General features: G+C 44.5%; 1 protein-coding gene across 25 annotated transcripts in view; it reads left to right on the plus strand.

Annotated features, from left to right (window-relative positions):
• Positions 1-27,718, plus strand: part of BCAS3 (BCAS3 microtubule associated cell migration factor) — a 454,932-nt gene that overhangs the window by 115,022 nt on the left and 312,192 nt on the right. For all 25 annotated transcript variants that reach the window (XM_088657501.1, XM_088657504.1, XM_088657510.1 and 22 more), the window contains one exon: positions 8,679-8,812. In XM_088657501.1, the coding sequence (XP_088513627.1) occupies positions 8,679-8,812 (134 nt within the window). The remainder of the gene's footprint in view (positions 1-8,678; positions 8,813-27,718) is intronic.

Below are 27,718 nucleotides of genomic sequence, written 5' to 3' on the forward strand. Positions count from 1 at the left end.
TTGCCAAGAGTGGTTCTTCAGCTGACTGTTTGAGTTAGCTCTGCCTTGGTGGACCACCACACTTTCCTGCCTTATCACCATTTTGAATCAAAACTGGATGCATTCTGCACTCTGGTGCAGCTGTACTGTGTGCTCTCAAATGAAAGACTCACCATGTGGGCTGAAGGTAAAGGGTAAGGTGAGCATATGTGAACGTAAGAGGAGTTCTGCTGGATCAGGTTATTGGCCCATCTAGTCTGCATTTTGTTCCCACAGTGGCCAATCAGATGCTTACAGGAATCCCCCTGCCCCCAAGCAGGTCTTGAGCATAACAGGAGCTCTCCCTACTAGTGGTTCCCAGCAGCTGGTATTCAAAGACCTCCAGCGCTGGAGACAGAACTTAGCTGAAGTGCTTAGCAGCCATTGATAGCCTTATCCTTCATGGTTTTGTCTAATCCTCTTCTAAAGCCATCCAAACTGGTGGCCATTTCTACTTCTTGTGGAAGTGCATTCCACGGTTTAACTGTGTGAAGAAGTACTTTCTTTTGTTCTAAATCTACCAACATGGATCTCCACTAGCGCTAATGTTATAAAAGAAGGTTTAGGATTTAGTCTTCCTTCTTTATAAAAGAATTTTTAGGATTTCGTCTTCCTTCGCAGGATCTCTTTGGTGAAGTGCTAAAATCTCAAGGGTGCTGGGAGGAAAGCAACAGCACTTTGCCATTAGCTGCCCTCTTGTTCATGAGGTTCTTCTATAAGGCTCCTGGCTCAGGTAGTGCACTCCTCTGTCCTCACTAAGCTTCACCTGACCTTTGAAGCAGCACTCCCTGGTTTCCAGGTTCATCCCCACCCCCTTAGGATCTGAGCTTCATGGGACCTGGCAACTCTCCACAAGGATCATCAGTGTTCAGACAAGAAGCTCCTGGTTTGAATCTACACTGATCCTAGCAGTTTTGGAACCTTAGCCTGGGAAGTGGTCTTTATGTACTCTTACAGGGCGCTGGATGGCAGCCAGAGTTAACATAGGTCCTCACTTGATGAAAGCCTCTTATTTGAACATGGTGACACACAGCAGACTCCTCTGTTAGGCAGGCGAAGGGCCAGATCGGATGCCATCCATCTCTCTCTTGGAAAGAGGACTCCCTTTTCCTCCCGCAGCTGCCGTATCAACATCCATCTCTTTACTCTTTCAACAAGCCCAATGATTACTGTTAAAGCCATTAAAAAGGCAAGGAGAAGAGACATCCTTCTTCGGAACTTACATCTCGGGTGTGCCATATGGACTGAGTTAAAATCACAGGTAGCTTGAGCACATTCGGCTCCCTCGCGTCAGGGAGGCACACCTCACGTTTTGTAAGAGTGGCACTCAGATGTTGCGTAGCCTGCTGGGTTGTTGCTAAGGATGCCACCCCATGTGGCTCATTTCCTTATGCCAATTTAGTTTATGGATCTGCAACTCTGCATGATATGTATAGACCACAGAATGCCACTTACTTTTTTTAAAAAAATTAATTGTGTGTGTGTTTCTTGGAGGGGTGGGGAGATAATTTAGAATACTATCACATGCACATAATGCACTTAAAGCATTTTTATGCCACTTTAACAGTCCATGTCTTCCTCCAAAGTATCCTAGTAACTGCCATTTGTTAAGGATGCTGCACCTCTGGGAGGGGTCTCTTCTCAGCAACGGCAGGGAAAAGGGAACAGGCAGAACCCATATGGCGCAATGGTAATTTATCCGAGAGTCTCCAATTCATTTCAGATATTTTAAAGTGTTCCCAGCAGTTCAGAAGAGGGACAGCAGCAGCTCCTTTTAGCATTCCACAGCTGGTGGAGCCACATATCTGAGCATGACTGAAAACTCACCGGTCACTGCTCCATTCACGCAATTCAAGATAGGAGATGCAGCTGTGCCTCTTTTCTTCACATAGATGAAGGATTTCTTCTGGTTGTTGAAGGTGTTCAGAACATGTTGGGGACCATTCATTAAATTACAGTTACAGTTGTCTTCTACAAGGGAACGTAAGAAGATCAATCCAGTGACTCATCTAGTCCAGCAACCTGTTCTCACAGTAGCCAGCCAGATGCTCCTATGGGAGCCTGCAAGCAGGACCCAAGCACAAGAGCCCTCTCCCCTCCTGCGGTTTCCAGAAACTAGTATTCAAAAGCATTACTGTCTCTTGACGGGAGGCGAAGCATAGCTATCATGGCTACTAGCCATCTAGGCCTTCTCCATGGATTTGTCTAATCCTTTTTAAAAAATTCATTGAAGTTAGTAGACATCACTGTTGGAGCAAGTTCCATAGTTTTAACTACCTACTGTGCGAAGAAGCACGGTGATTTGAGGACTGACGGTTGAAAGTGCAAATGGACTCAATTGCTTGGAAAGCACCAAGTTAAAGTTCTGGCTGTGGCACGTTCCTTGTTCGGTTGCTGGCTGCACAGGATTCAGTTGATAACCTGTGTGGGAAAGGTCCTTTGGTTGCCACTGGAGGCTACAATCTCTCTCTCCCCCCTTCCAGGTGGTCGGTCCAAGAAAGCTCAAAGAGGCAGCTGCTGGGAAATCCAAAAAGCTGCCTTATGCTGAGTCAGATCCTTGGCTCATCTAGCTCAGTATTTCTGACAATGGCCGGCAGCAGTTCTTCTGGGTTTCAGCCAGCCATTCCCAGTCCTAGCTGAAGATGGCAGGGTTTGAACCTGGGACCCTGTGCAAGCAACGTATGAGCTACAGCCATTGAATCTGTGAATCTCGGGCACAGGTTTTTAATGTTGATGGACGTGCTTGTTCAGTGAATTCCTCTCTTGGCAGTGCGGGGGTGCCTTTTTACAGTTTCACTGAGAGTCCTTTGCATTCTTGCATTAAGGCTTAGCTTTATGGGGGTGAAGCGGGCCCATTTCCCATGGCAATCCACCCCTTTCTTTGCCCCACCCCACCTTGGTTGAATCACCATGTGGCGCGATGGGACCCTAAAGAATGGCAGCTTTTTAACGTGGGTGGCCCCAATTGGATGCCTACAGTTTTCCTTAGTGAACATGTTTAATGGTTTGGATATATGTTATTTGAAATTTGTCCACGTCTAATTCCAGGAAAACATTAGAATGTGTGTCCCTGAGCAGACTTCACTGCAAGCTTGAGTATATATTGTGCAGTGGATATAACTGACTTCAGCAGTTTTGCAAGTGTGTTTGTTAGCCATCATCTGACATCACATTATCATATTTTGGGGGGTGGGAATATAGTGTTATTTCCTGAACCTCATTCCCACCCCAGTGTTTGGGATAAGAAGCCAGCTTTGTCCCCTTACCAACCATTCTCCTAGATTGCAGCCTGTTCCTTCTATCCCATTGGACACCGTGGGAGCCAGTGTGAATTAAACCATCCCCTATCTCCAAAATCCTCTCTCCTTCATCTGCATAGCCATGCTCTGGCAATGGTACCATTAGGGAAGGACTTTACAGCAGAAGTCAAGGGCAAAATCAGTAGGGGGTGGGAAAATGCAGTAGGATTGGTTTACCGCATTTTGAAGTAAATGAACACACATTACCAGCTTTTAAAAATGGGAGTGTATTAGGTTATGCTGAGACCCTATGGTATGTCAAGTTTAAGAGGTTCTATAGCATTACTCAAGAATTGTGTGTTTATTATTATAAACTATTCTATATTATATAAACTATTTCTAAAAACTATTGTTATTTTTAACTAATTATGTAAAACTTTAAATTTAGTATTAAAAGAAAAAAAACTATTTAGAGGTCCCTGACAATCCGAGGACCTAAGCTGTAGTTTACTTAGCTCGTGTGTAAATCAGAGACAGTGTGATGCAGTGGTTAAAGTGCCATGTCTAGGAGACCGGAGTTCAAATCCCCCTTTGGCCACAAAACTCACTGGGTGACCAGACACTCCCTCCCAATCTAACCTACCTCACAGGGTTGTTGTGGGTAATAGGGCAAGAACCATTCACACCACTTTGAGCTCCTTGGAGAAAAAGGCAGGATATTGATGCAATTTTTTAAAAAACAAAAACCACTGTGGGTGTCCCCATTGGACTATTGTCCAAAATCTAGTTGCATCACTGCACTCTGAATCCTCTTTCTGATAGTAATTAGGGCAACAAAAATACTTTTGTAAATTGACATAGGCATCATGGCAGCCAGTGTTAACATCTTAACAATAATTTCTCCTTGCATCCCTCCTTATTGGGCAGTCAGAGGGTTCCAATCCCTTCTGGCTGTGAAGGGCTTTTTTTGTTTTTTTTGTTTTTTGAGGGGTGGGCAGTAGGCCTTGTGAGGAATGCCTCTTGGCTTACTTTTCATGAATCTTGCTCAGGTCAGAGTTAAGGTTGCGCCACATGGATGTGATCTGTAAAACCGAAAGAACCTCCCGGTGTGCCTTTCCGACATGGGTGGCTTTCCGGCATGGCAACTTAGCGGAACGGGTGCAGTATTTTAAGTCTACTTTGCCAAAATCAGCGTGAAGTTCTTTGCAGATGGAAAGAGATGATCTGACAAACTTCCTGTGGCTTACCAAAAAGAAAAGAAAGAAAAGGGGGGGAGCAGAATCCCAGATTGGCAGATCCACCAAATCCTGGCAGTTCAGAAGGAAAATCCTGCATGAATTGCAGGGAAAACATGTGTGCCTATGCCTGTGCCAGGTTCATTAATAAAATCTCATAGGGCTGGGTGTTTTAAGACTTCTCCCTTGAGGTCTCCATTCTTCATTGACTTACTATTCCGGCGTATAAGACGACTGGGCGTATAAGACGACCCCCAACTTTTCCAGTTAAAATATAGAGTTTGGGATATACTCGCCGTATAGGAAATGCGACCTGGCGTATAAGACGACCCCCGACTTTTGAGAAGATTTTCCTGGGTTAAAAAGTAGTCTTATACCCAGGTGGCGCTGTGGGCTAAACCACTGAGCCTAGGGCTTGCTGATCAGAAGGTCGGCGGTTCAAATCCCTGTGACAGGGTGAGCTCCCATTGCTTGGTCCCAGCTCCTGCCAACCTAGCAGTTCGAAAGCACGTCAAAATGCAAGTAGATAAATAGGAACCGCTACAGCGGGAAGGTAAACGGCGTTTCCATGTGCTGCTCTGGTTTGCCAGAAGCGGCTTTGTCATGCTGGCCACATGACCTGGAAGCTATATGCCGGCTCCCTCAGCCAATAACGCGAGATGAGCGCGCAACCCCAGAGTCGGTCACGACTGGACCTAATGGTCAGGGGTCCCTTTACCTTTACCTTTACCTTTATACGCAGGAATATACAGTACCTTCCGTAGAAGAACCCTCTGCCTCACTTGGGAAGCATTCTTGGGCATGCCTCCGTCCTTTAGAGCAGTATTTCCTACCATGGACTACTTGAAAATTGCTGAGGGACTTTGGCAGACCAATTAATGATTTTTCTACCTGTTCCAGGAATTGTAATGTGCTGTACTAGATGCTATATGATTTTTAAATCATATTTTTACTTGCTTCTTTTATTTCTTATATACTGCACTTTATTGTTTTATAACTTGACTGCAGTAAATGGAATAAATGCAATTCAAGAAGTAAAAGAAACAATGACCACACAATTAAAAATAAATGTGAATATTCGACACAATGAATCTGCTGTCTCCCTTCTTAAATCACAAATCCATGCTGAATGAAGCCGTAGTTTGGGAACCCCTGGTTCAGACTTTGCTCTCGCTTTCTGTGAGTCAACAATGCAACCCTTAACACCCAACAGTACTTAGTTTCTGAGGAAGATCAGCAGTATGTGGACAACCTGTCTTTCCAAGAAATTTGTCCTCCATTGTTGATCTTCTCATGGAGGGGGAAATGGCAAAGGGCTCCCCGGAGCACACTTTGGTAACCATAGCTCTACGCAAGAGTTGCCAACATGGACCCTGTGGACACAGGTGTGCCCGGAGAGGCTTTTCCTGGTACCCACAGGGTCAGGTTGTATATCTGAGAGCATCCTTGAATCTGAATCATTAGCCAAAGAAACTCAGGCTTTGCAGATGGTACATCTGGATGGAAGCCTCTCGAACATCTGGTTGGATGTACTTTGTCTTTTGACAACCAAAAAATAATTAATGTGGATTCGGCATGGTGGTCTTGACTAGGAAAGGCTGAAGTCGCTTGAGCTTAATATATAAGAGAGGCCACCTCAGACTACCACGTTTCCTTCTGTCTGGGTCTTTGGAAATGCTACAGGAGCACAGGAAAAGTGCAGAATTTGACACTAGGGACACCATATTGGATGTCCTTTTCTAAAGCTTCTAGTCCTCATGGCTGCAGAGAGGTTTTGAAAGTGTGTGGGCAATGCCTTGAAACAAAAGCGAGAAGGTTGACAGAATTATTCCAGTGGTGGTGGTGCTGTCTTTCTTGAGAGCTTAGGAACACAAATCAACGGTTCATCCATCTCTGTATTGTTTACACTGACTGGCAGCAGCTCTCTAGGGTTTATGGCAGGGGTCTCTCCCGTCCCAACCATGAGATGCCAGAGATTGAACCTTGGATCTTACGCACGCAGAACAAATGCCCTACCACTGAGCTGCATAGCTGCCAAGTTATCCCTTTTTTAAAGGGATTTCCCCTTATGCTGAATAGGCTTCCTCGCGAGAAAAGGGAAAACTTGGCAGCTATGCTGAGCTGTGGTCCTTTATTTCTCTGCATAGTCTCCCCCTCTGCCTCATGACGGACGACATTGTGCAGAATAAATTAAGTTGGGCAGATTTATAGAATAATTCATGCCAGGATTAGATAATTTAGGGAGATATATGTATAATATATGTAAACCTCAAGTTTTCTGGGTGCAGAATTTTAATTCCCTTTATTTAAATGTGGAACCCATTTTGCTCTACCTGTGTTCCACCACCGTCTCCAAGCTTTTTTCTTAAAAGACCATTGCTTATGGCATATCCAGTCAGACTCTGCTAAAATCTAGGCTTCCTGGGACAGGTTGCTTTCGACATAGTAGATCAGACTGGGTCAGCGGAAAGTTAAACAGTCCCACGACTCCTGGGGTTGGCTGCCACACACTTGCACGTGAGAGAGAGAGAGAGTGCGTGTTTGCATCTGTTTTTGCAAGAGGAGAGGGGAGGAAATCAGGATTCTTTGGACCTGTGGAGAAAAGGGGGCCAAAAAAATTTGGAGGCCAAATTGAAACAGTAAGAATGGTTTTCTTCTCCACAGTTGACAGCAATTTTGTGTGTTCCAAAAGTCACCGGCAACTCACTTACCCTCTGCCCAGTAATTATGTAGCATTTGGAGGAGACTAAACGCAGTCACAAAAAGAAAGAAAGAAAATACTTAATTGCAGGCCTGGCTGTGGCGTGAAGCTCAACACAACTTGGGCAAATAAATCACATCATCCATAACGCTTTCTGCTTCTGCAGCTTTCGCTTTTTGCCATGGAATGTCCCAAATCCCTAACGGAAGAGAATCTCACGCTAGAACTTTGCACAGTACATACCCTTGCTCACCCCTCACTTTGAGCGAAGCTTGGAAACGTGTATCTTGTGACCGCATGACTCCATTGAAAAGAAGAAAGAGAAAAGCACAAGTTAGACCTTCAGGCTCTAACGCAGGCATGTCAAACCTGCGGCCCTCCAGATGTTTTGGCCTACAACTCCCATGATCCCTAGCTAGCAGGGCCGGTGGTCGGGGGAGATGGGAATTGTAGTCCAAAACATCTGGAGGGGCCGCAGGTTTGACATGCCTGCTCTAACGCTTCAGGCCTAATCCCTCTTACTTGAGAGTAAGCCCCATTCAGTTCAATAGGACTTATGTCTCAGTAGACATGGTTAGAGGTTTGTGCTACGAATCAATTTCATCGGTGTCTTGCTGTGTTGTGAACTGCCATGAGATCTACGGATGAAGGGGGTGCACTATTATCAATAATAATAATAATAATAATAATAATAATAATAATAATGACGACAGGCTGTAATCTTATGCACTCTTACTTGGGAGTAAACTCCATTGAACATAATGGGACTTGCTTCCAAGCAAATGTGCATAGCATACCATTGCATTGTTAAATCAGCATACCCCCCCAGAATTGCACCGATGAAAAACATTTTTTTAAATGAGACTTTGATTCTTATTCAAAGAATAAAATTCAGTCCTGGCCTCTCTATATTGTTCTGACTGCTGTATGTACGGAGGATACGGAGGAGGGGGTAGGAATGGGGGATTTAACTCACTTCACATTTAAAGGCGAGTCTACCTAATTTGCAGTTTCTGACAAAGATAATATAATTGCAGTTTCTGAAACTACCTGAAATGAAACAAAGTTGTGCTTCAAAATTCATACTTCTCAAATTTCACAGCGTGGTTCTTCAGCCAAGTAATGTGTGCAAAAATGCATTGTATTGGGGGGAAATTGCTTTGGGGGAAAAATGTGTATGTTGGGCAAAATTGCACACAAAAATGTCGGTATTAGGAGAAATGTGCATGATTAAATTGCCAATCAATTTTCATTAAAAAAAAAATATGCAAACTGGTGTGGAAATGTGGAGACCTAAATTCAAGATGGGGAAAATGAGAAATGGAGAGAAACTGACAATGGCAGATTCTCCCATCGTGTGTGTGTGTGTGTGTGTGTGTGTGTGTGTGTGTGTGTGTGTGTGTTTATTTGTTTTGACCACAGGTCATAAAAAAATTAACCCCCTGTTCTGAGTGTCTCTGACTCCCCTGGTTTCCTTTCTTCCAGGTATGCTACTGGTCACGACAGACACGGTGGGCCACGATTTCCATGTTTTCCAAATTCTGACCCACCCCTGGTCGTCTTCGCAAAGTGCCATCCATCACTTGTACACATTACACCGCGGGGAGACCGAAGCCAAAGTAAGTTGCATAAGAAGCCACGAGGCTTTTTATCTGACTTGGCAATTGGAGGAATCCATGTGGGTGTCCTTGGAAATTGCTTGTCTTGCAGTCAAGTCAGAGGAAGGCCATTTAAGATGGATTCGTGTGTTTTTCTAACAGATTTGTGAGCATGTGTGTTTAACAAGATGATAAAACGCGGCTGCGTTTGCACTCTCAAGTCCCACAAACCAACAGTTTGCAAAGTATGAGTGTTGGGTTTGGTGGGTCAGTATTAAGAACGGGAGGGAAATTAGATTCAGCTTGCAATTTAAAGGCAAACCTACCTCATTCACACTTTCTGAAACAATATGTAAGCTGAACCAATGTCATCCTTTGAAATTTACTCTTCTCTGAATTTTGCAATGCAGTTCACCAGATAAGTAATACATGCAAAAAACATGTACTGGGGTAGAGGTTGCATTTAAATATATATATATTAGTGAAAATAGCATACAAAAGTCCATTATATTAGGGAAAATTACTATGCAGAAATGTGTATGTTGGGAGAAGTCTGCTGATGAATTTCCATTTTTTAAAAAATTCGCTAACTGATGTGGAAATGTGGAGAACTGATTTAATATTGAAAAAAATGAAAAACAGAAGCCAAAATTGTCCATTCTTACTTTCACATGACTGGAATGTCAAACAAGCAAACTGTAAAGGCAATAGGTTAGTGTAGATCAGGCATCCCCAAACTGCGCCCCCCCGATGTTTTGGCCTACAACTCCCATGATCCCTAGCTAACAGGACCAGTGGTCGGGGAAGATGGGAATTGTAGTCCAAAACATCTGGAGGGCCAAAGTTTGGGGGTGCCTGCTGTAGAAGATGCTGGTGTTTTGGTGCCTCTTTTCTCAGCTGACCTATTTCAGAATGCTTGTCCAATGAAGCAATGATTGCCTTGGCACTTCTGGAATGGTACATACCCCTCGGGGAACAGATTATTGCCACCTTTTCAAAGAACACCCTTTTAAAATTCTCCAGAGTAACCAATGAGCGGTACTGAAATTATTTTTGGCTTATTGCTACTATTGTAGGTTGAAATCCTATTACATCATGGGTAGCCAATGTGGTGCTTGCCAGTTAATAATTTTGAATAGACCAGGGATAGCCAGTGTGGTACCTCCAGATGTTTAGCTGGATTACAGCTCCCATCAGCCCCAGGGAGCATGGCCAATGATCAGGGATGATGGGAGTTGTAGTCCAATATCTGGTCTACTCAAACTTTTGAATTTGATCGGCGTTAGAGAGGGAAAGCCCCACAACCACCTATTTATTGGGAAATGGTGCTTCTTTATTTAATATTGGGATAAAGCTTATGACATAGTTCAACCTTATTCAGTCATGGGAATTATTTGAACGATAGGTATATATGCATTTATTTCCTCTTTAAGACGATTGGATTTAATTTTAGGTAGCTGAAAATTCTCATGGTTGCAATGGCTTGTAACTGTATTAATTAATGAAACTATTAATTATTTATTGCCATGCTAGTTGTTACTTTGTTTTTTTTATCTGATATGATATGGCAAATAAAGAGGATGACATAATTTCAAAGTTCATTGACAATAAGAAAAATTTCTAGAACCAGCAGCAAATTTAAACAGTTAGAAGCTAGCAACAGGTCAATGAAAGGAGTGGAAAAATGAAAAACCAATCCATCTTTATTGCAGTCAAAGACCAGACATAAAGGAGTGGAAAAATGGAAAGGTCTTTAGGGCTTGTTTAAAACTATGAAATGCGGGAGACAAATCAAGTTTTCAAGGGAGTTACAGAAGTTTGGCCACCACTGAACCTGGTAGTCACCAACCTCACTTTTTTAATGCCACAGAGAGCAGGCCTTCTGAGGCCAATCATAGGGCCTTGGAAGACTCATAAAGGTGTTGACATTCCTACAAATACGCTGTTGCAAACAGTTCAGAGCTTTTGAAGGTTAAAGCCAGTACGCTGAGGTTGGGACCAGTATTACTGATGCAGAAACAGGCTGGTGGCTTTGTTCTGCACCATCTGAAGGTTGTAGACTGTCTTCAAGCGGAGCTCTGTCTAGAGGAAATTACAGTAGTTTTGGTCCAGAAGCAACTAGTTCAAGCTGGAGAACCAGGCATAAGCAGAGCCCTGCTGGATCAGGACAAAAGCCCATCTAATCCTGCATCCTTTTCTCACACTGGCCAACCAGATACTCTAGTGAGAAGACATCAGGCAGGACTTGAGCGCAACAGCACACTCCCCGCTTCTGATTCCCAGCAACTGGTGTTCAAAGGTATACTGCCTGTGACAGGGAAGGTAGAGAAAGCTGATCCTCTATGCCACCTGCATCTTCAGAGATAGTGGCAGGCCCAGGAGAATGCCCAGTGGGCATCCCTAACCAATTGCCAATCACAATTTAGGTCTGTGGTTTTCCAAGCAACCAACAAAACAACACTGTCTTATCTGGATTAAGTTTCAGCTTGTTCAACCATCCTAAAACTGCTTCCAGCACCTCTTTAATAGTTTATTTCATCACCCCTCTGGATTGCCAAATGAAGTCAGGAGGTGGAGCTATGTGTCACACGCATACTGGTGTTTCCTGTGCTCAAACCCCCAGATATTTTCTGGAAAAATACATTGGGTGCATCCCAACTAAAATGAAGGACTTTTAAATATACCGTTGAAATGAGGGGACCATGTTACCTTTCTCCCAAAATTAATCCTGGCCAGTCGTCTCATAATGATTAGGATGATGTGATGTCAGTAAGGCAAAAAAAAAAAGTCAACTGAGAACGAAGGCAAGCATAATTCATGGAGGAGAGTGCTATCGAAGGCTACTAGGCATTATGGCTATGCCCTTCCGCCACAGTTGGAGGCTGTAGTGTTTCTGAATACCAGTTGTTAGAAATCACAGGAGGGGAGAAGGCTCTTGTGCTGAAATCCTGCTTGCTGGTTTCTCACAGGGACATTTGGTTGGCTACTGTGAGAGCAGGATGCTGGAATAGACGGGCCACCGGCCTGATCCGTCAGGCTCTTCTTGCATTCTTATCTTTTTTAAAAGAAGGCCATGTAAGTGAATAAATAGCCTGATGTCACGCAGGCAAGCAAGATGAATTGAGGGTGAGTGCGAGGAAAAGAAGGCAATGTAAGTGAACGGGTGAATATTTTCATAAGGGGTGTTGAAAAACCATCAAGGAAAAGGAAGTGTATTCGACAGTGTTCACAAAAAGCTGTGGATAGTTTTGGCTTGGCTGTAATATATTTAAATATATGCAATTTAAAGTTGGCTCAGATACCAGGGCAGAGAGTGAACTTTATAGCCATCAAAAGGCCAACAAGGAAAGAAAGGACAGCTGAGCCACTTTTTAACCAGCCAAGTTGGCACCCTAGTTGGCAAGAGGCGTCGTGCTGGGTTTTACAGGGCCCCCCCCTAACCTCTTGGAAGATGTCTGGCAACGATGCCAAATTGGTGGTTGAGATTGCCAAGGATATCCTATCATTTGGAACGTTTATGTAATTGCACGTATATGTTTTTAGCCTTTGTGTGTAACAAAGTATATCCACTTCAGCGGCCTGGGGGGCTGCAGGGGGAGTAACGTGGTGTCTTGATAATGCCTTACTCGGCAAAACCACTAGTGTGCATTGCACTGTGGTCTACGGGGAGCTTTGAGGGTGCTCATTCAATGTGCAGCTCCTTAATTCTCAGCGCTGGGCATCCCATGTTTCAGAAAAGGTAGCTTTATTTTCTTGTGGAAGTGTTTTATGATACATCTATTATATTGGCCTAAACGTAGCTGCACAAATCTGGCTTGTATAAAACCTGTGTGTGGCTTATGACTGCTCTTTCATAAACGGAGAAGCCATGATTTAAGATGAGGATTGCCTGCCCTTCTTACCAGGGGGCACCGGCTGCCCAGTGAGCTGTTCTTTGTGAGGTGCTTAATGCAGACTGCAGCTGTATGCTGAGCTGATGTGGACCATGGACATTTATGTGTTTATTTGTTCCCCTCTGAACTAACAAGGCTGTGATGATTATCCTCTCTACTTCTGTGTTTTGCAGATCATCCATTCCCTTGCAAAATTCTCTCCTTGTGTGTTGGGTGACTTTCATAGGGGAGGACAAATTATAAGTGGTGAGAGTGGCTTACCTTTAAAGGGAAGGTGGCCAAGCCGAGTAAAAAAGCTTGGTTGCCCTCATCAGCTTTCCTTTTGCAGTTTTGAACGCAGCACCCCATGTAAATGTGTCATGACCAGGGTAGGAGCAGAGATTTAATTTTGCTTGCATTTGTTTGATTTTGTCCGCATTCTTTTCCAGTCCTACCAGTGAGGATTGAACCTGGGACCTTCTTGTTTGTGCCCAGCAGTTGCTATAACACTGAGCTGGGTTCCCTGCCTGCCACTTGTCTGAAAAATCTCTCCTTCCTCCCCCACGATGCTTTTAAAAACCTAAGAACAGCCTGATGGATCATGCCAACTATTCCAGCATCCTGTGCTCACAGTGGCCAGCCAGATGCTAGGGGGAAACTGCAAACAGGATCTGAGCACCACAGCTACTCTCTGCCCCTGTGGATTCCAGCAGTTGGTATTCAGAAGCATTACTCCTTCTGACCATGGAGGCAGAGCATAGCCATTGATAGGTTTTAGCTCTACAAATTTAAGCAATCCTCTTTTAAAGCCATCCAAGTTGGTGGCCATCACTGTCTCTTATGGGACCAAGTTCCATAATTCAACTGCATGAAGACGTACTTCTTCCTTTTTCTTTTTCTATATATCCCCTTCCTTCCTTCCTTCCTTCCTCCCTCTCTCCCTCCAGTTTCCACTAGGATGCTATTGATGTTTCTTCATCTGTTATCTCAGCATCATGTTTTTAAGTTGTACACTGCCTTGTTACGTCTTCTGTGAAAGTACAGCTTATAAATATTTCGAATGAAATAATTTGCTGCTGAGCTGGGGAACTCCGGACGCTACTGAACTACAATTGCCATCAGCCCAAGGTGGCATGGCCAGTGGCCAGGGATAATGGGAGCTGTAGTTCAGCAACATCTGAAGGGTGATAGGGACCCCCCCTCCCAATCTGCACAGTAGCTAGGGTGTCTCGACATGCCTTAACTGTTGAATGATGAGTTCCGCCCTCAGACCCCACCCACCTTGTATCAAAGTGCTTTGATCCCTTGAAGGGCACTGTTTAAACGCTGGATATTGTTGTTCGGCAACAGAGGAACACGGTGTTCTGGAGGTACGCTGTCTTCCTTTATAAACAGATAAAGGTCTGGGATTTGGCCTGGCTGCACTTGTCTCTTTGATCTTTGTGCATAAACACACACACACACATACACCAAAAGGCCCGCGAGTCACCTTATCTCGATCCCAAGCAAATAAACGCAGCGATAGTGAGGCGGGCTGGTGGCCAGAAAAACCACTGTGTAATCTTTTTGGCTGTCCGGCCTTTGCTTATTCTGACTCTTAGGCTGTTGTCACAAGCGAGCTCGCCTGAGCCTCGTTAAAACACAGAGGACCATGTAATCATGTTGGCGCTACTTTTCCGGGCTGTGCGAGGTTTGTTTTCCCTAATGCAAACGTTGACAAAAGTATGTTTAAGGTTAGGCTTCATGCACCACTCTGGGGTGGCTCGTGACTCTCCCCCCCCCTTAAAAATAATGTTGTTGTTGTTGTTTAGTCGTGTCCGACTCTTCGTGACCCCATGGACCACAGCATGCCAGGCACTCCTGTCTTCCACTGCCTATGGGCTGCTTTAGAGGTGTGCACTACACATGGAGGGTGAGCTGGAAGTGGGGTTGGGGAACAAATCCCCGCTCAGTCCTCCTTGGTATTTCCATATTCCACTGAGCTTGTCTGCCAGTGCAACATGGATATTTATTATTATTTATTTATTGAATTGATATACTGCCCTATACCTGGAGGTCTTAGGGTGGCTCACATAAAAAGCAAAATAAAAAAATTCCTTCAGTAGCACCTTAAAGACCAACTAAGTTTATATTTTGGTATGAGCTTTCGTGTGCATGCACACTTCTTCAGATACACGTATCTGAAGAAGTGTGCATGCACACGAAAGCTCATACCAAAATATAAACTTAGTTGGTCTTTAAGGTGCTACTGAAGGAATTTTTTTATTTTGCTTCAACTCAGACCAACACGGCTACCTACCTGTCACATAAAAAGATCACAGTATATAAAATAAAAATAAAAGCAACAACCCAATAATACCCCCCCCAAAAGAGCCACATTTTAAAAGGATATGACATGTTGATCAGGTCAACCAAAGGCCTGGCGCCTAAAGGTGTATAATTGAAGCTGCCAGGTGAACTTCCCTGGGTAGAGAATTCTGCAGATGGGGAGCCACTGCAGAGAAGGCCCCGTTCTCATGTGCTTTCACCATAGAGAGGGCAGGGATGCAACGACACTTCTGTAACCTCCAAAGTGTATAATGGACAATGGCTTCTTTCAGTTAATGCATACTTTTCATTGTTTTTAAACGGAGGCGCAAGATCAGTTTCACCCACTCTGCCCATCCGGTTGCACCTGTTCTGCCTCTGAACATGTTGAGTATCCACACTCCTAGCCGTGTCCTCTCCAGTGCAACCAACAGAAGTGGCCTTCAAGGTTTTCTCCTGTTATTCCAGGAGTGGGGGGAACATGTTTCAACCTGAGGGCCACATTCCCTTCTGGGCAACCTTTGAGGGCCACATGCCAGAGGTGGGCAGGGCCAGAGGCAGAAGTGGGTGGAGCAAAAATTTACCTTAGTGCACTAGGCTAACACTCACACACCACTCTCTATCATCCATCCAGAGAAACAAGAGGCATTGTCAGACTTCAAACACACATTCCACCTAGGAAATAGGGCTGGGGAGAAGCTCCCTGTCTGAAACTCTGGGGAAACCGCTGCCAGTCAGTGTAGACAATACTGAGCTGGACTGACAGATGATATGACACTGTACGTTCCTAAGACACTTGTGGAAATGTTGGATCCTGGTTCAAGAACCCTTTTGCTGTTGATTTTTATTATTTTATTTGAGGCATTTATATACTGCTTAAACACTCACATTTCTAAGTGGCGTACATAAACCACACAGACAATAAAGCAATTTAAAAATTCATCGCAAACCCAAACCCGAATGCTACCTTAAAATGCCTGTTGCACTAAGAAAGTCTTTGTCGTTCTTCTGAAGTGACGACGGTGCATTTCTTGGGAGGTTGCTTGGTGAGTTTGGGCCCATGGCACTGAATTCATGTTGTCTGGGTGGTTGTGCTGCATCTTCAAGGACAGGGAGTTATGCTGGGGTGGAGCTCGGATCAAGCCTCTCAAGCTGCCGGTTTCCTGGTGGTGTTGTGATTTTGAAACCCCCCTCCCCTCATCTCTCGCCCCATCCTCAATGCCTTTGGCAAGGCAGCAACTGTCTCTTGGCCACTTCTCCAGCCACGGAGCACCTGCATAATAGCCATTAACTCAGTCTCCCCAACCCCGGCCCGATCCTGCAGCCCACGGACCATCTCTTCTTCCCCTGTGGTATCTCCTTTCTTGTAATTGACATGGGAATAAAACTTTAAACAGCGGTGTCTAAATGTACTCAGTGTTGCATTACTCAATCGGTCTGTGATTACCGAGTGTATGTTTTCACTGATCTTTAACGGAAAAGGTGATTGTGAAATAGGCAGGGCAGGCTGGTCCCAGACACACACCTTGCCTGACTCGTAGCTGAGAGGGGGCCTCAAATATCTGAGCCAGCATTTCCCCCAAACTTCTGATCATTGACACAGATGCTATTGTTCTGAATGAAAACGGGACGTGCTTGCACCTGAAAAATCCTACTGGGGTGGGGGAGGAATGGGCTGAACATCTATGGAGTGTTTCAACCCAGGCTGAGGTCATCGGCTGATAGCATCACTTTCCATGTAAGCCCAATTGTGCCTAATGTCATCTGCAGCCTCAGAAACTATTCTGATACCGTACACCAACAAAATGAGGGCCTAGTTTTCATCTTGAAACAACTTGGATTACATTTTAAGAGGCTGGGAGGCAAGTTCCTAACACCACACTGTTCAGGGACCCCACAGAGGAAGACCTACTGAAGAAGGAATCTCCTACATATATCCAGGAGCAAATAAGCATTGCCACAACCCAGGAGCCTCGCCCAGTGGTCTTCAGGGTTGGGGTGGGCAGACTTCTGGTTCTTGGGGTCCTTTTATTTTTACTAGAATATTGATATCCACTAACCTTCACCAAGTGTAAAATAGCGCTTAGAATTAAGGAATCCATACGCTGTTCAGGAATTTGTTTCAGTTCCACAGTTAAATTCACAGACCTATCATACACAAAAATCCGCTCCTGGTTCCCCCCCCCCCTAGCTTTCATCATCTCAGCCACCTAATTTTTTTAGGAGAGAGAGGAAGTAAAGGAACATGGGCTTTCTAACGATAAACAATGGCAAGTCAGAAAGCCTTGCTGGTCTAGTGCAAATTGCCCAGAAATCGCCCAGTAGATCATGATCTACATTTTGCTTATCTAGGTATTTTCCTAAATCTACAAACCAGGAAGTTACTTTAGGAATTACCGTAATACTATATGAGCTCCAGCCTCATGCTTCATGCTGTCAGTACCCCAGTGCAACATACAACCAACTTCCAGAAAACTGTAGCCCATTCACAATGTCCCACAAAATAATATTTTTGAAATCATGAATGTAGGTAGCCCATGCATTGATCTCTGCAAAGGCTCTTGTGTTGATATAAAACCCCAAACAGCTTGGTTCCTGGATATCCTTATATCCCAGCTTGATGACTAAAATCACCCTGAGGAGCACTTACTTCGCTCCCATGTTACAGAGGCTTGACTTGGACTCAACTAGAAGTCGGGCCTTTAGTGTCACCAATTCCATGCTGTGAAATACTCTTGCAGCAGAGATTTGGCAAGTATTCTTGCTTTTGACTTTCAGGCGTCCCTTGAAGACCTCTTTATGACCTTCATGTGCTGGATTTCTTTTACTTTTTTCCAATGGTGTTTTATGTTTTAACAGTGTACAGTGCCCTGACATTTTATGATATGGCGGTATTGAAATACGGTTATAAATAATAAATAAATGACGACAAGCCTTTGCCAACGATATTCTTGATGGCAATACAATGCATCTGGCCCTGGGGGAGATTTGAGACCCAGCCAGGAATCTAGGCAGGTATGTCCTGATCTTTGGCTCCTTGGGATCATTAGTAAGTGTGGAGAACTGGTGAAGGCAATTGCTCTCCTTGGTGCTCATAAGAAGAGCTTGCTGGATCAGGCCAATGGTCCCTCTCGACCAGATTTGCTACATACATTTTCCCATCAACAAAACCTCAGTATAGGGTGTCTTTTAGGGATATTGAAGGCATGGGAGTAAGTTTACTTAATACAGTTTGTTAAGTTATCCCATGCCTTGAATTCAGCAAATACTCAGAAGGCAAAAATCATCCTGACTACTTGTCGTCGTCCCCCTCCCCACCCCAATAAAATAGCAAGGTTTGCTGTGGACAGAGCAAGTTTCATCACAGTCTATTTGTTTACTATCTAAGCTTGTAAACTCTTTCAGGCTAGAGACCTTATTATTTTTTGCTCATGTTATCCTTAAGCATGTATAATGATTGGGATACATTTGGCCTTATTTTGGTGGCAGAGCACACGCTTTGCATGCAGAAGGTCTCAGGTTGAAACCCCAGTGTCTCTAGGTAGGACTAGCAAAGACCCTGCCTGAAACCCTGGAGAGCTGCTGCCAGTCAGTGTGGACAGCACTGAGCTAAATGACCCAATGGTTTGAGTTGGTATAAGGTGACTGTCTGTGTTCCTACACAAAGTGTGGCACCTATATAAATAACACTTTATATCTTTACTACAAATGGTGCATATATTTTAGAAGCTATGCCCTTAATGCCCCCCCCAAACCCCCAGCAACAGCAACAATGCTCAAGGGTTGGGGCATGTGCTCTGGTTCTGTGCCCAAGGGGTGTGTTTACGGACATCAGTTTTGCCTCCCCAGATCCTGAGCTGTGCCTGGGCTTGTAGAGCTATCGCTGGGTAAACTGACCCTTTGATCGCTGTGTTATCGGAAGCTGATGTCTCCAGAGTGATTAACAAATCAGAGAAGGGGATGAAATTCCATGCCCCGGTGCTTTTTGTGCTACTGCTCCTCGGGTTTGTTTCTGAAAATGGGACCCTCTCTTTCCATTTCAGTGTGGGCGAGTTTGTGCCACCTCTAGATGCAAAAATACGTGGCGAAATCGGAGATAGGCTGAATTTTTAAGAAGTGGCGTGGAGGGAACAAGCAGAGAGGGGCAGAGTGGTGCCTGCTAGGGATGAACAAATCTGTCAATTTGGATTTCTTTCAGTTTCTCGTGTTCCCAGTCTGACACATTTCTGTGTCAGTTTTCCATTTTTTTAAAAAAGTCCTTTTGAGAATTGATCAGCATTTTCGGGTGCATTTCTTCCTATGTATATATGTTTATATGCAATTTTGCCTAATATATTGCATTTCTATACAGTGGTACCTCTACTTACGAATTTAATGCGTTTCGAACGCACATTCGTAAGTTGAAAAAAATTGTAAGTCGAATCCCATAGGAATGCATTGGGAGAAAAAATTCGTAAGTCGAAGCAACCCTATCTAAAAATTCGTAAGTAGAAAAAATTCTATCTAAACCACATCCAAGATGGTGGACGGAGCTCTGTTCGTAAGTAGAAACATTCATAAGTAGAGGTACCACTGTATATTGTTTCCACAAATAGGCACATTTTAATACACTTCTGTTACTATTATTAGTATAACTTAATATATTTATATCCTGCCTTTTTCCTATATTGCGATGCAAGGCAACTCACAACATTTAAAAAACATCAACTTTGGGCCTTAGGGTAATGAAAACCAACTAGTTAAAAACCAAGAATACAAATACATCACATTTAAACCCAGCAGCTCAAATGCAGCTTGCCCTGACAGCAGCCCAGGGATCAGAATGTTCCACACCTTAGTTTTCAAAGGCCTGTCTCTACAGGAAGGTCGTTGTCTGTTGGTGGAAGGATAACAAAGAGGGAGCCAGTCTAACCTCTCTTGGAAGGCGGGACTTCCACAATATGGGAGCAGCCACAGAGATGGATCCATCTCTTGTCTCCACCTATCATGCTTCTGATGTTGATGAGGCTGAGAGAAGGTGCTCACCTGAGGCTCTTAGCACCCAGGCAAGTTCATATAGGGGATATAATCTTTCAGGTTGCCTGGGCCGGAACCATATAATATGTGTTTAATTAATTGTTTGCTGGGAGAACTTCAAGTTCCAAGAAGTGTGAATTTCAAAGGATAGCTGCATTTCTGTTCACATATTGCTGTGAAAGTGCAAGTAAAGGGACCCCTGACCATTAGGTCCGGTCGTGACCGACTCTGGGGTTGCGGTGCTCATCTCGCGTTATTGGCCGAGGGAACCGGCATACAGCTTCCAGGTCATGTGACCAGCATGACAAAGCTGCTTCTGGCGAAGCAGAGCAGCACACGGAAACGCCATTTACCTTCCCGCTGTAGTGGTACCTGTTTATCTACTTGCACTTTGATGTGCTTTCGAACTGCTAGGTTGGCAGGAGCAGGGACTGAGCAACGGGAGCTCACCCCGTTGTGGGGATTCGAACCACCGACCTTCTGATCGACAACGTTAAAATGCACACCCATTTGAATGCATGGTACATTGTTGAAATGAGTTGTGCACCTGAGCTACAGTGGGGGCCACAGACAGAGACTCCCTTAAGGATCTCTGTGATCAGGCAGGGATATAAGGAATCAACTGTTCTGAAGGTGTCCCGGACCCAAGTTGTTAATGTAAGTTAATACAAGAACTTTGAAGTTAGCATATGGGCAGCCAGTGCAAGCTTTGAAACAATGGAGTGATGGCAGTAGTCAGTCCCCACCAACAGTCTAGCTACAGCATTTTGTGCCAGCTGAAGCTTCCAGACCAAATCCAAGGGTAGCTCCATAGAGAGCGCATTGCAATAATAAAGTCTTGAGGTTACCAGTGCATGAATCACTGGGGCCAGGCTATCCCTGTCCAGGAACAGCTGTAACTTGGCTTATCAGCTGTAGCTGGTAAAAAGCACTCCAAGTTAACTGAGGTTACCAAACTATGTTATCCCTGTTTGGCTGGTATCCTGCGATCATTCCAGGAAGTATTGCCCTTCTGTTTTGATTGGCGTCAACATGTAGGCAAATCTGATTGGGTGCATACCATTGTGACATCATTGGGATCTCTGGAATCTCTGAATTGCTGGGATCACTGTAGGAAGATTGGGGTGGGGACCACAGTAGGAGGTTGGTGAGGGGAAGGACCCCTAGCTATAATACAAAATGGTGTTGAAGCATCAGGAGAGAGGGGGAGCAATGAAAAGAAACAGCATCAGAAAATAGCGGCCATTTGCACAATTTCGGGAACTGATTTCCACCCTGCAAAAGCATTATTTTATACCTGAAAATCAAGATGGGTGAATGTTCAGCAGAGCCTGAAGGTTACTGTAGTGTTCTAACTGGAGCAGAAAGCTGCGAGGGAGCCAGCTTTCAGCATCCCAAGGTCTGAGTGAGTGTTACTTGGCTGAAGACATGGGAAGGATTCCATGCTGAAATAAGCACAGGATCCGTCATAAACCCAGTGACCGAGGAGTGTTCGGACTAGTGGGACACTCCGTACTTGAACAGAGTAACGGAGGCCGTTAAACAAATACTGAGAAGAGTTCGAGAGCAGTGAAAACCAGGCAGTAATCTGATCCTTCCAAGAGGTTTACAGCCAACAGCACCACCTTCCACAGTTCTTTACAAACACCTTTTTGGGTTGAAAAAATATTGGTTTGGCACTGGAAAAGTTCCTTTTGCTTCAACTGCTACCAGATGCGGAACAGTGGCTGAGCTTCAAGGAACGCTTCCAAAAGAAATACCAGATTGGTCTCACCAGGGATGCTGTTCTGAGTCTGAAGAGTTCCTTGTTGTCCATGCAAACAAGAGTTCCTCTACCACCACCCAACAAATCTGGAGCATCCAGAATGCAGCTCCTGAGTTCGAATTCAGTTTATCTGCTGAGCTACTGGAGTTCTCATCTGAGATAAAAGTTTGAAGGTTTAGACTAATAGGGGAAGAAACAGCACTGTGTGTCAACGCTTGCTTCTTTGTTATTAACTATTACCTTGCCATTCCTCCAAAGCGCTCAGGGTCACATACATCCTCTGTCACCATGTTTTATCTTCATGGCAACCTGTCAGGTTGGTTCTGCCAAGAGAGAAGGGCACATGAGGCTGCCCTGTACTGAAGCAGAGCACTGGTTCATCTAGTCCAGTACATCACAGCAAAGTGCAGCTCTACAAATACTTGGGAAATTGAGTCCTTTCCAGTACCAGTCTTTTTTCCTTTTTGTTAAAAGGCAAAAATAAAACTAGAAATTTCAGAAATTGAACACAGAACCTTCAGCAAATGCAAAGCATATGTTCTCCTGAGCGATGGGTGAAGGCTGTCAGAGCAAAGGTCACCACTGAATTTCACAAAGAACTAATCCATGGCCATCCGCATGGCAGAGCAAGGATCTGAACCCAGGTCTGCCAGGTACACACGTCCAACATGTTAGCCATGGCACCTTATTGGCTCCTAGTAAACTTTCTTACTGATGAAAAGGCACAGTCTCTTGATCTTTCTTCTACTATGGACCCTACACACTCCCTCTTTACTGGAATGTGGGCCACCACTCCTTCACTCAGAGGAGAGGGGAACAGAGGGGCAGCTGCCCCACAACATTGGCTTGACCTCTTGAGCTTCAAATAAACCAAAACAAAACAAAACCCACAACCACCCACCCACTGGAAACCTCTCTCTAGGCCACCCAGAGGCCCATCTCTTGAAAAGCTGCTAAGATTATTATTGGCCATTGTACCACCCTGCCCCCATTGGCTCTTTTCACCTTGTATTTGTACTGTGACGCTCCTGGAGAGTTCATTTAAGCCATATTTCCCATCCTGGTGCCATCCAGAAGTTTTGTACTACAGATCCACCATATGCAAACTTCATGCAAACCAGGATGAATGCTTCTTACACAGGCCGTCTGGAAGTGACCCAAGAAACATAAGAAGCTGTCTTACACTGAGTCAGACCATTGGCCTACGTAGTTCAGTATTGTCTACACTGACTGGCAGCAGCTCTCTAGGGTTTTAGGCAGGGGTCTCTCTCCCAGCCCTACCTGTAGATGCCAGGGATTGAACCTGGGACCGTTTGCATGCAAAGCAGTTGCTCTGCCACTGAGCTATGGTCCTTCCCTTAAAGGAAAAACGCATGAATTAGATTTAATAATTGTACTCTTGTTCTTCTCCATTTCCCTAATTGTTGACCCCCCCCCCCCATTCCAACAAAACAAAACAAACCTTCATTCTCTTCTCACGGGCCTCTAATCCACTTTGAGCCTGCAGTCAAGACAAAGGCCTTTGTAGAACAATCCAGAATATTAGGTCCTGACAATAAGGTTTTTACGAGGATCATCCCAAAGCCTCCAAAAGGGGTTAAAACTGACCACTCTTTAACAATGTCACCAGTGGCTTGTTTGGCTGTGGCAATGCATCTGAAAAGGACAGGGTTGTGTATGAGTTTGGGTGTAAAGCTAGGCCAGCATTTTGTGTGTGTGTGACATTGTCCCTCTGATGAAGTACTTCCGTGAGCAAACCTCTTTGCCTTTCAGGAAAACATCTTCCAAGTCATGTGATTTTGTTTTCTAATCCCCTTTTTAATGCGAAGGCTTTAGATATACGGGTACTTACAGGCAAGTGAATCCTTGCTGCTTTTGTCTGGAATATTCTGAAGTGCATTTCTGGAATACTTTTGTCAAGATTTGATGGCTGGCCTGTTCCATCGTTGAGTGCCCACCGCATTGTGAGAGCCAAACTCTCCTGAGGTTGATTTAAACCCTGTGCTTTTTAATAACATAATGAAAGCTAATCCCCGCCATCCTGTGCGTTTCCATTTGTTGCATTGGACCCCATTCACCTACGATGGGTTTATCTGCAAATATTTTCATTCAGTTGTTGCTTCTTAGGACTTTTCTTTTGGTTGCATCACTTGAGGCCAGGCTACTTGAAGTGATTTTGTCCTGGAGAAAAAAAGAGGAGGAATGTGATTTCTACCTTGCTGTTGTGTAAAGCAGACATTGGAGGGGAAAGGGGGGTGGGGAGGGAACTAAATCCTCTCCTAGTTTTTGCTTCAGGATCCACATAAGAGGTCATTATAGAAGCGAGGGACTCTTGGCTTTGATGAAGAAGCTAAGCTAGTTTCACAATTCAAGGAGCCCCCTCCGCCTCATCTGAGTTGGGCCACTGGTGGTTCTCACCCATTAATGTTGACCCTGATTGGCAGGGTCTTGAGTTCTCAGCTGGATTCCTCGATTCACTTATTCCCAAGCTATGTGCTGTGACAGAGCTTCTGGTAAGAAGCTAATAACAGGTGGTGGAAGCGATAAACAGTCCTCCCCTCTATCAGCAAGATCAGATGGTGACTGATGACAGACATGGGGCCCCAACAGGGCTGCTGAAAAACAAGAGGAAGAGAGGAAAGTTCATTTCTAAAAGGAATTAGTTCCCGTTCCAATTCAGCCTCTCCAAAAAGAAACAAATGCCATTTCAGTTCAATTCACAATTCATTCACGCGGTCCATTCATGCCCTCTGCCCAAGTCTTCAGAATTTTACAAGATGCTCTGCTGAAGTATAAAATATACTTAAGAGGACTAAGAAAACATCAAATACACAGAATGTAACTTCTTTTTATTCCCCCCCCCCCCAATAATTGTGAATTGTGGGATTTCTTACAGCTCATAGGAGCCTAGAAGAAAGCACAGAAATCATGCAAAGAAGCACTTTTGCTAAGATGGGAGGATAAACAACATTACGATAATTCCTATTAGTAGAAGTAGCCAATCCATTGGCAGGAAGTTGCTTAGGGGGAGGCAACGCTAACCCGGGGCTCATCTGCACAGGTCCATGCTTTAAGGCTCCATGTCCGAGCACTTTCTCTCTTTTTTTTGCCCTGGCGTTTCCCCCGCGAAAACCCTCTCTTTGAATCAGAGCAAACAGCAACCACGAAAAACCCAAAAGCACAGGCCAAATGGTAAGTATGGATGAACCCCCAGTTGTGCAGAGGCACGGCAGCCACTCGCGTGTATGAGTGGGCTTTTGGGGGGGGGCTTTAACAAGTCACACTGTAATCTTAAGCCACTTTTTCAGTATTGCTTATTTCTTAGGTAAGGTTGTTTAGGGTTGTAGCCCCAATTTATACTCTTACCAAAGAACCAGGCCCCAGTCTTTGCAAAGCCTGGGCTCTCGTTGCCAAGCAGTGACTCCACAATATGTTTCTCATTTAGCTGCCATACATTTAAAGTATGTCTTGTGAGTTTTAGGAGAAATGTCTGCATTTTCTTTTTTTAATAGAAAAGTTTCATAATGTCTTTGGTGGTGTGGCATGGCTTCAGAGCCCATAGACTTGACTCACTTCTTTAGCTTGGCCAAATAATTTTGGGCTCACCAATCATAAAGAGGGGTGTCCCTGTTTGCCTCTCTCAGGGGCTGGAGGCTGTTTCCCCCTAAATAACCCTCTGCTGAAAAACCAGAAACTGCTGGCGATGTTGCTAAGGTTGTCCTCGTTGTCTGCTACCAGGTTGGGTTTTCTCTATGAGAAACGGGGGTAATTTAGCTGCAGGAATCTTAAGACATATCTATATGACCACATCCTCCAACATGGCACAGTTATTTCACAGTACTCAATTTGAGACCCTTTTCCTCTGGAAAGATCTCTGCTGTTTGAAATCCAAGTAGCTTTCCACTATGCTGGGGCATGTGTGTTAAGTTTGTTTAATGTGTGAGATTGTCAAATGTTAAGATTATTTTGTTTTCTTTCAACCCCCGCCCCCCCCCCAAATAAAGTGGTGTTGTTATTCACTTTCTTCATTTCTGTCCTGGCAGTCTAGAAAGCCTCTTCCTTGCTGTTCCCTTCAGTATCCTAATCCTAGCTGAACTTTTTATTTTAATCGAAGATGGTTGATTTACTAGTGAGCTTGTAACTGAGTGCGCTTTGTGATCCATGCATCAGCATTGGGGGAGAACAGAGGGGAAATATCTGGCCAGCTATCCTGAGTCCTGGGGAGACATCTTGGTGGAATTGGGAGGCATGGGATGAGAATGTGGAGGAATTGGATACTAGGCGTCAATCAATTGGGATCCAGTGGAGGGGCCAAGCCATCTGGCATTCTAAGCTCCACATCACAGCAGACTGACCCTGTTGACTCTGCCTCTGTTACCAAGGACATAGGGATGACTGTGCCAGCACGAAGATTCAGCAAACCCATCCAATTCTGAGGAACTCCCATTTGCTTGCCCAGTCCCATGGCTTGTATCTCCAACTATGCAAATGTCTGTGCCCACCCTTCTCTTCAAAAGATCCCGGGGGGGGGGGGGAGGATCTCAGGTCTTGTGACAAAGTCTCAGCTCACACCTGGCCGTAAATTTTAACTTGTTGTGCTTCCTCTTAACCTGAATGTTTGCCTCCTGACTTACATATCACACTGACCTATGCATTTGACCTATGCCTTTGACAGAAACTGAGTTGGGTGCGCGACTCTGCTGCATCCTCCTGCAGGGGGCCAGGGCACCAGCAACGATGTGGGGAGGTTGATCATTTCACACATAGAACTACCTACTTCATTACTACTAACACTGAATCACAGCAGCTCTCCAGGTTTCAGGAAGGGGGTCTTTTTCCTGATCCTACCTGGAGATACTGGGGGTTGAACTTGGGGCCTTTTGAATGCAGAACACATGCTTTCTCACTGAGCTATTGGGGAAATCTGCACACTGCACATTTGTTGGCACATTTGATGGGACATTTAACTTCCCACAAAGAATTATGGGATCCCGAATTTCCTCCTCAGAGAGCTACAGTTCCCAGCACCCTTAACAAAACCACAGTTCTCAGCATTTTTGGTGGGAAAGAGTCACGTGCTTTAAATATGTTCTGAATGTTCTTCAGATCTGTGATGTGGTTCTGCCCACGGTCCTTCTCCATGTACAAAGCAGAAAACAATCCAGCAAAAAATTCCGAGTGCATCTCTTTTTTTATTATTTATTTAAAGCAGGTGTGGGGGGATCTCCCTCCCTCCAGATGTTGCTCGACTACAACTCCCATCATTCTTGACCATTGGCTGTGCTGACTGGGGCGGGAGTCCAGCAACATCTGGGGAGACGCAGGTTTTCCCACCCCCAATTTAAGGTGTTTATACCCCACCCTTTAGCAACAAAAAAACAGTTCTCAAGCAGTCCCTGCGCTCAGGCTCATAATCTGAAAAGGTATGAAACAGGAGGGGAAATGAATGGGTGAGAGGAGGGGAAAGCAAACCTCAAGCACAAATTCACTGACAGCCAATGTCAATGGTGGTTCTCGTTGTCATGCCTTTGAGTAACTCTATCTAGTAAAAACAGTGCTTTAACTGAGATAGATATGCAGCCCAAAGTGGTGGGAAAATCACCAGTAGAGTAATCATGTGTACAACCTGCCCCCTTGCTATTTTCCTTCTAAGTTCCAAATTTTCCAGAACAGGTTATGATTTCACATGGTATACCCTGAGTAACGATCAGCTTTCATTTTCAAACTGTTGGCTTTGGATTACTGGCAACTTTTACACACCCAAATTTAGAAGAAAATTTCAGAGTTCCTCCTCCTTAAAGGCCTTGTCTTTAAATGTTTAAACACAAACCACATCCAAAACTTTGGCACGGATCTGTCATTTTTGCTGGTGATTATTTACCTCTCATTTTTCATGTTTTCCCCAGGATGAAAAATGAGCAAGCAACTAATGTGTATCTTGCCTCCTGTAAAAACAACAACAGCTCA

Source organism: Zootoca vivipara, chromosome 14 (assembly GCF_965207765.1).
Source record: "Zootoca vivipara chromosome 14, rZooViv2.hap1.1, whole genome shotgun sequence".
Classification (NCBI taxonomy): domain Eukaryota; kingdom Metazoa; phylum Chordata; class Lepidosauria; order Squamata; family Lacertidae; genus Zootoca; species Zootoca vivipara.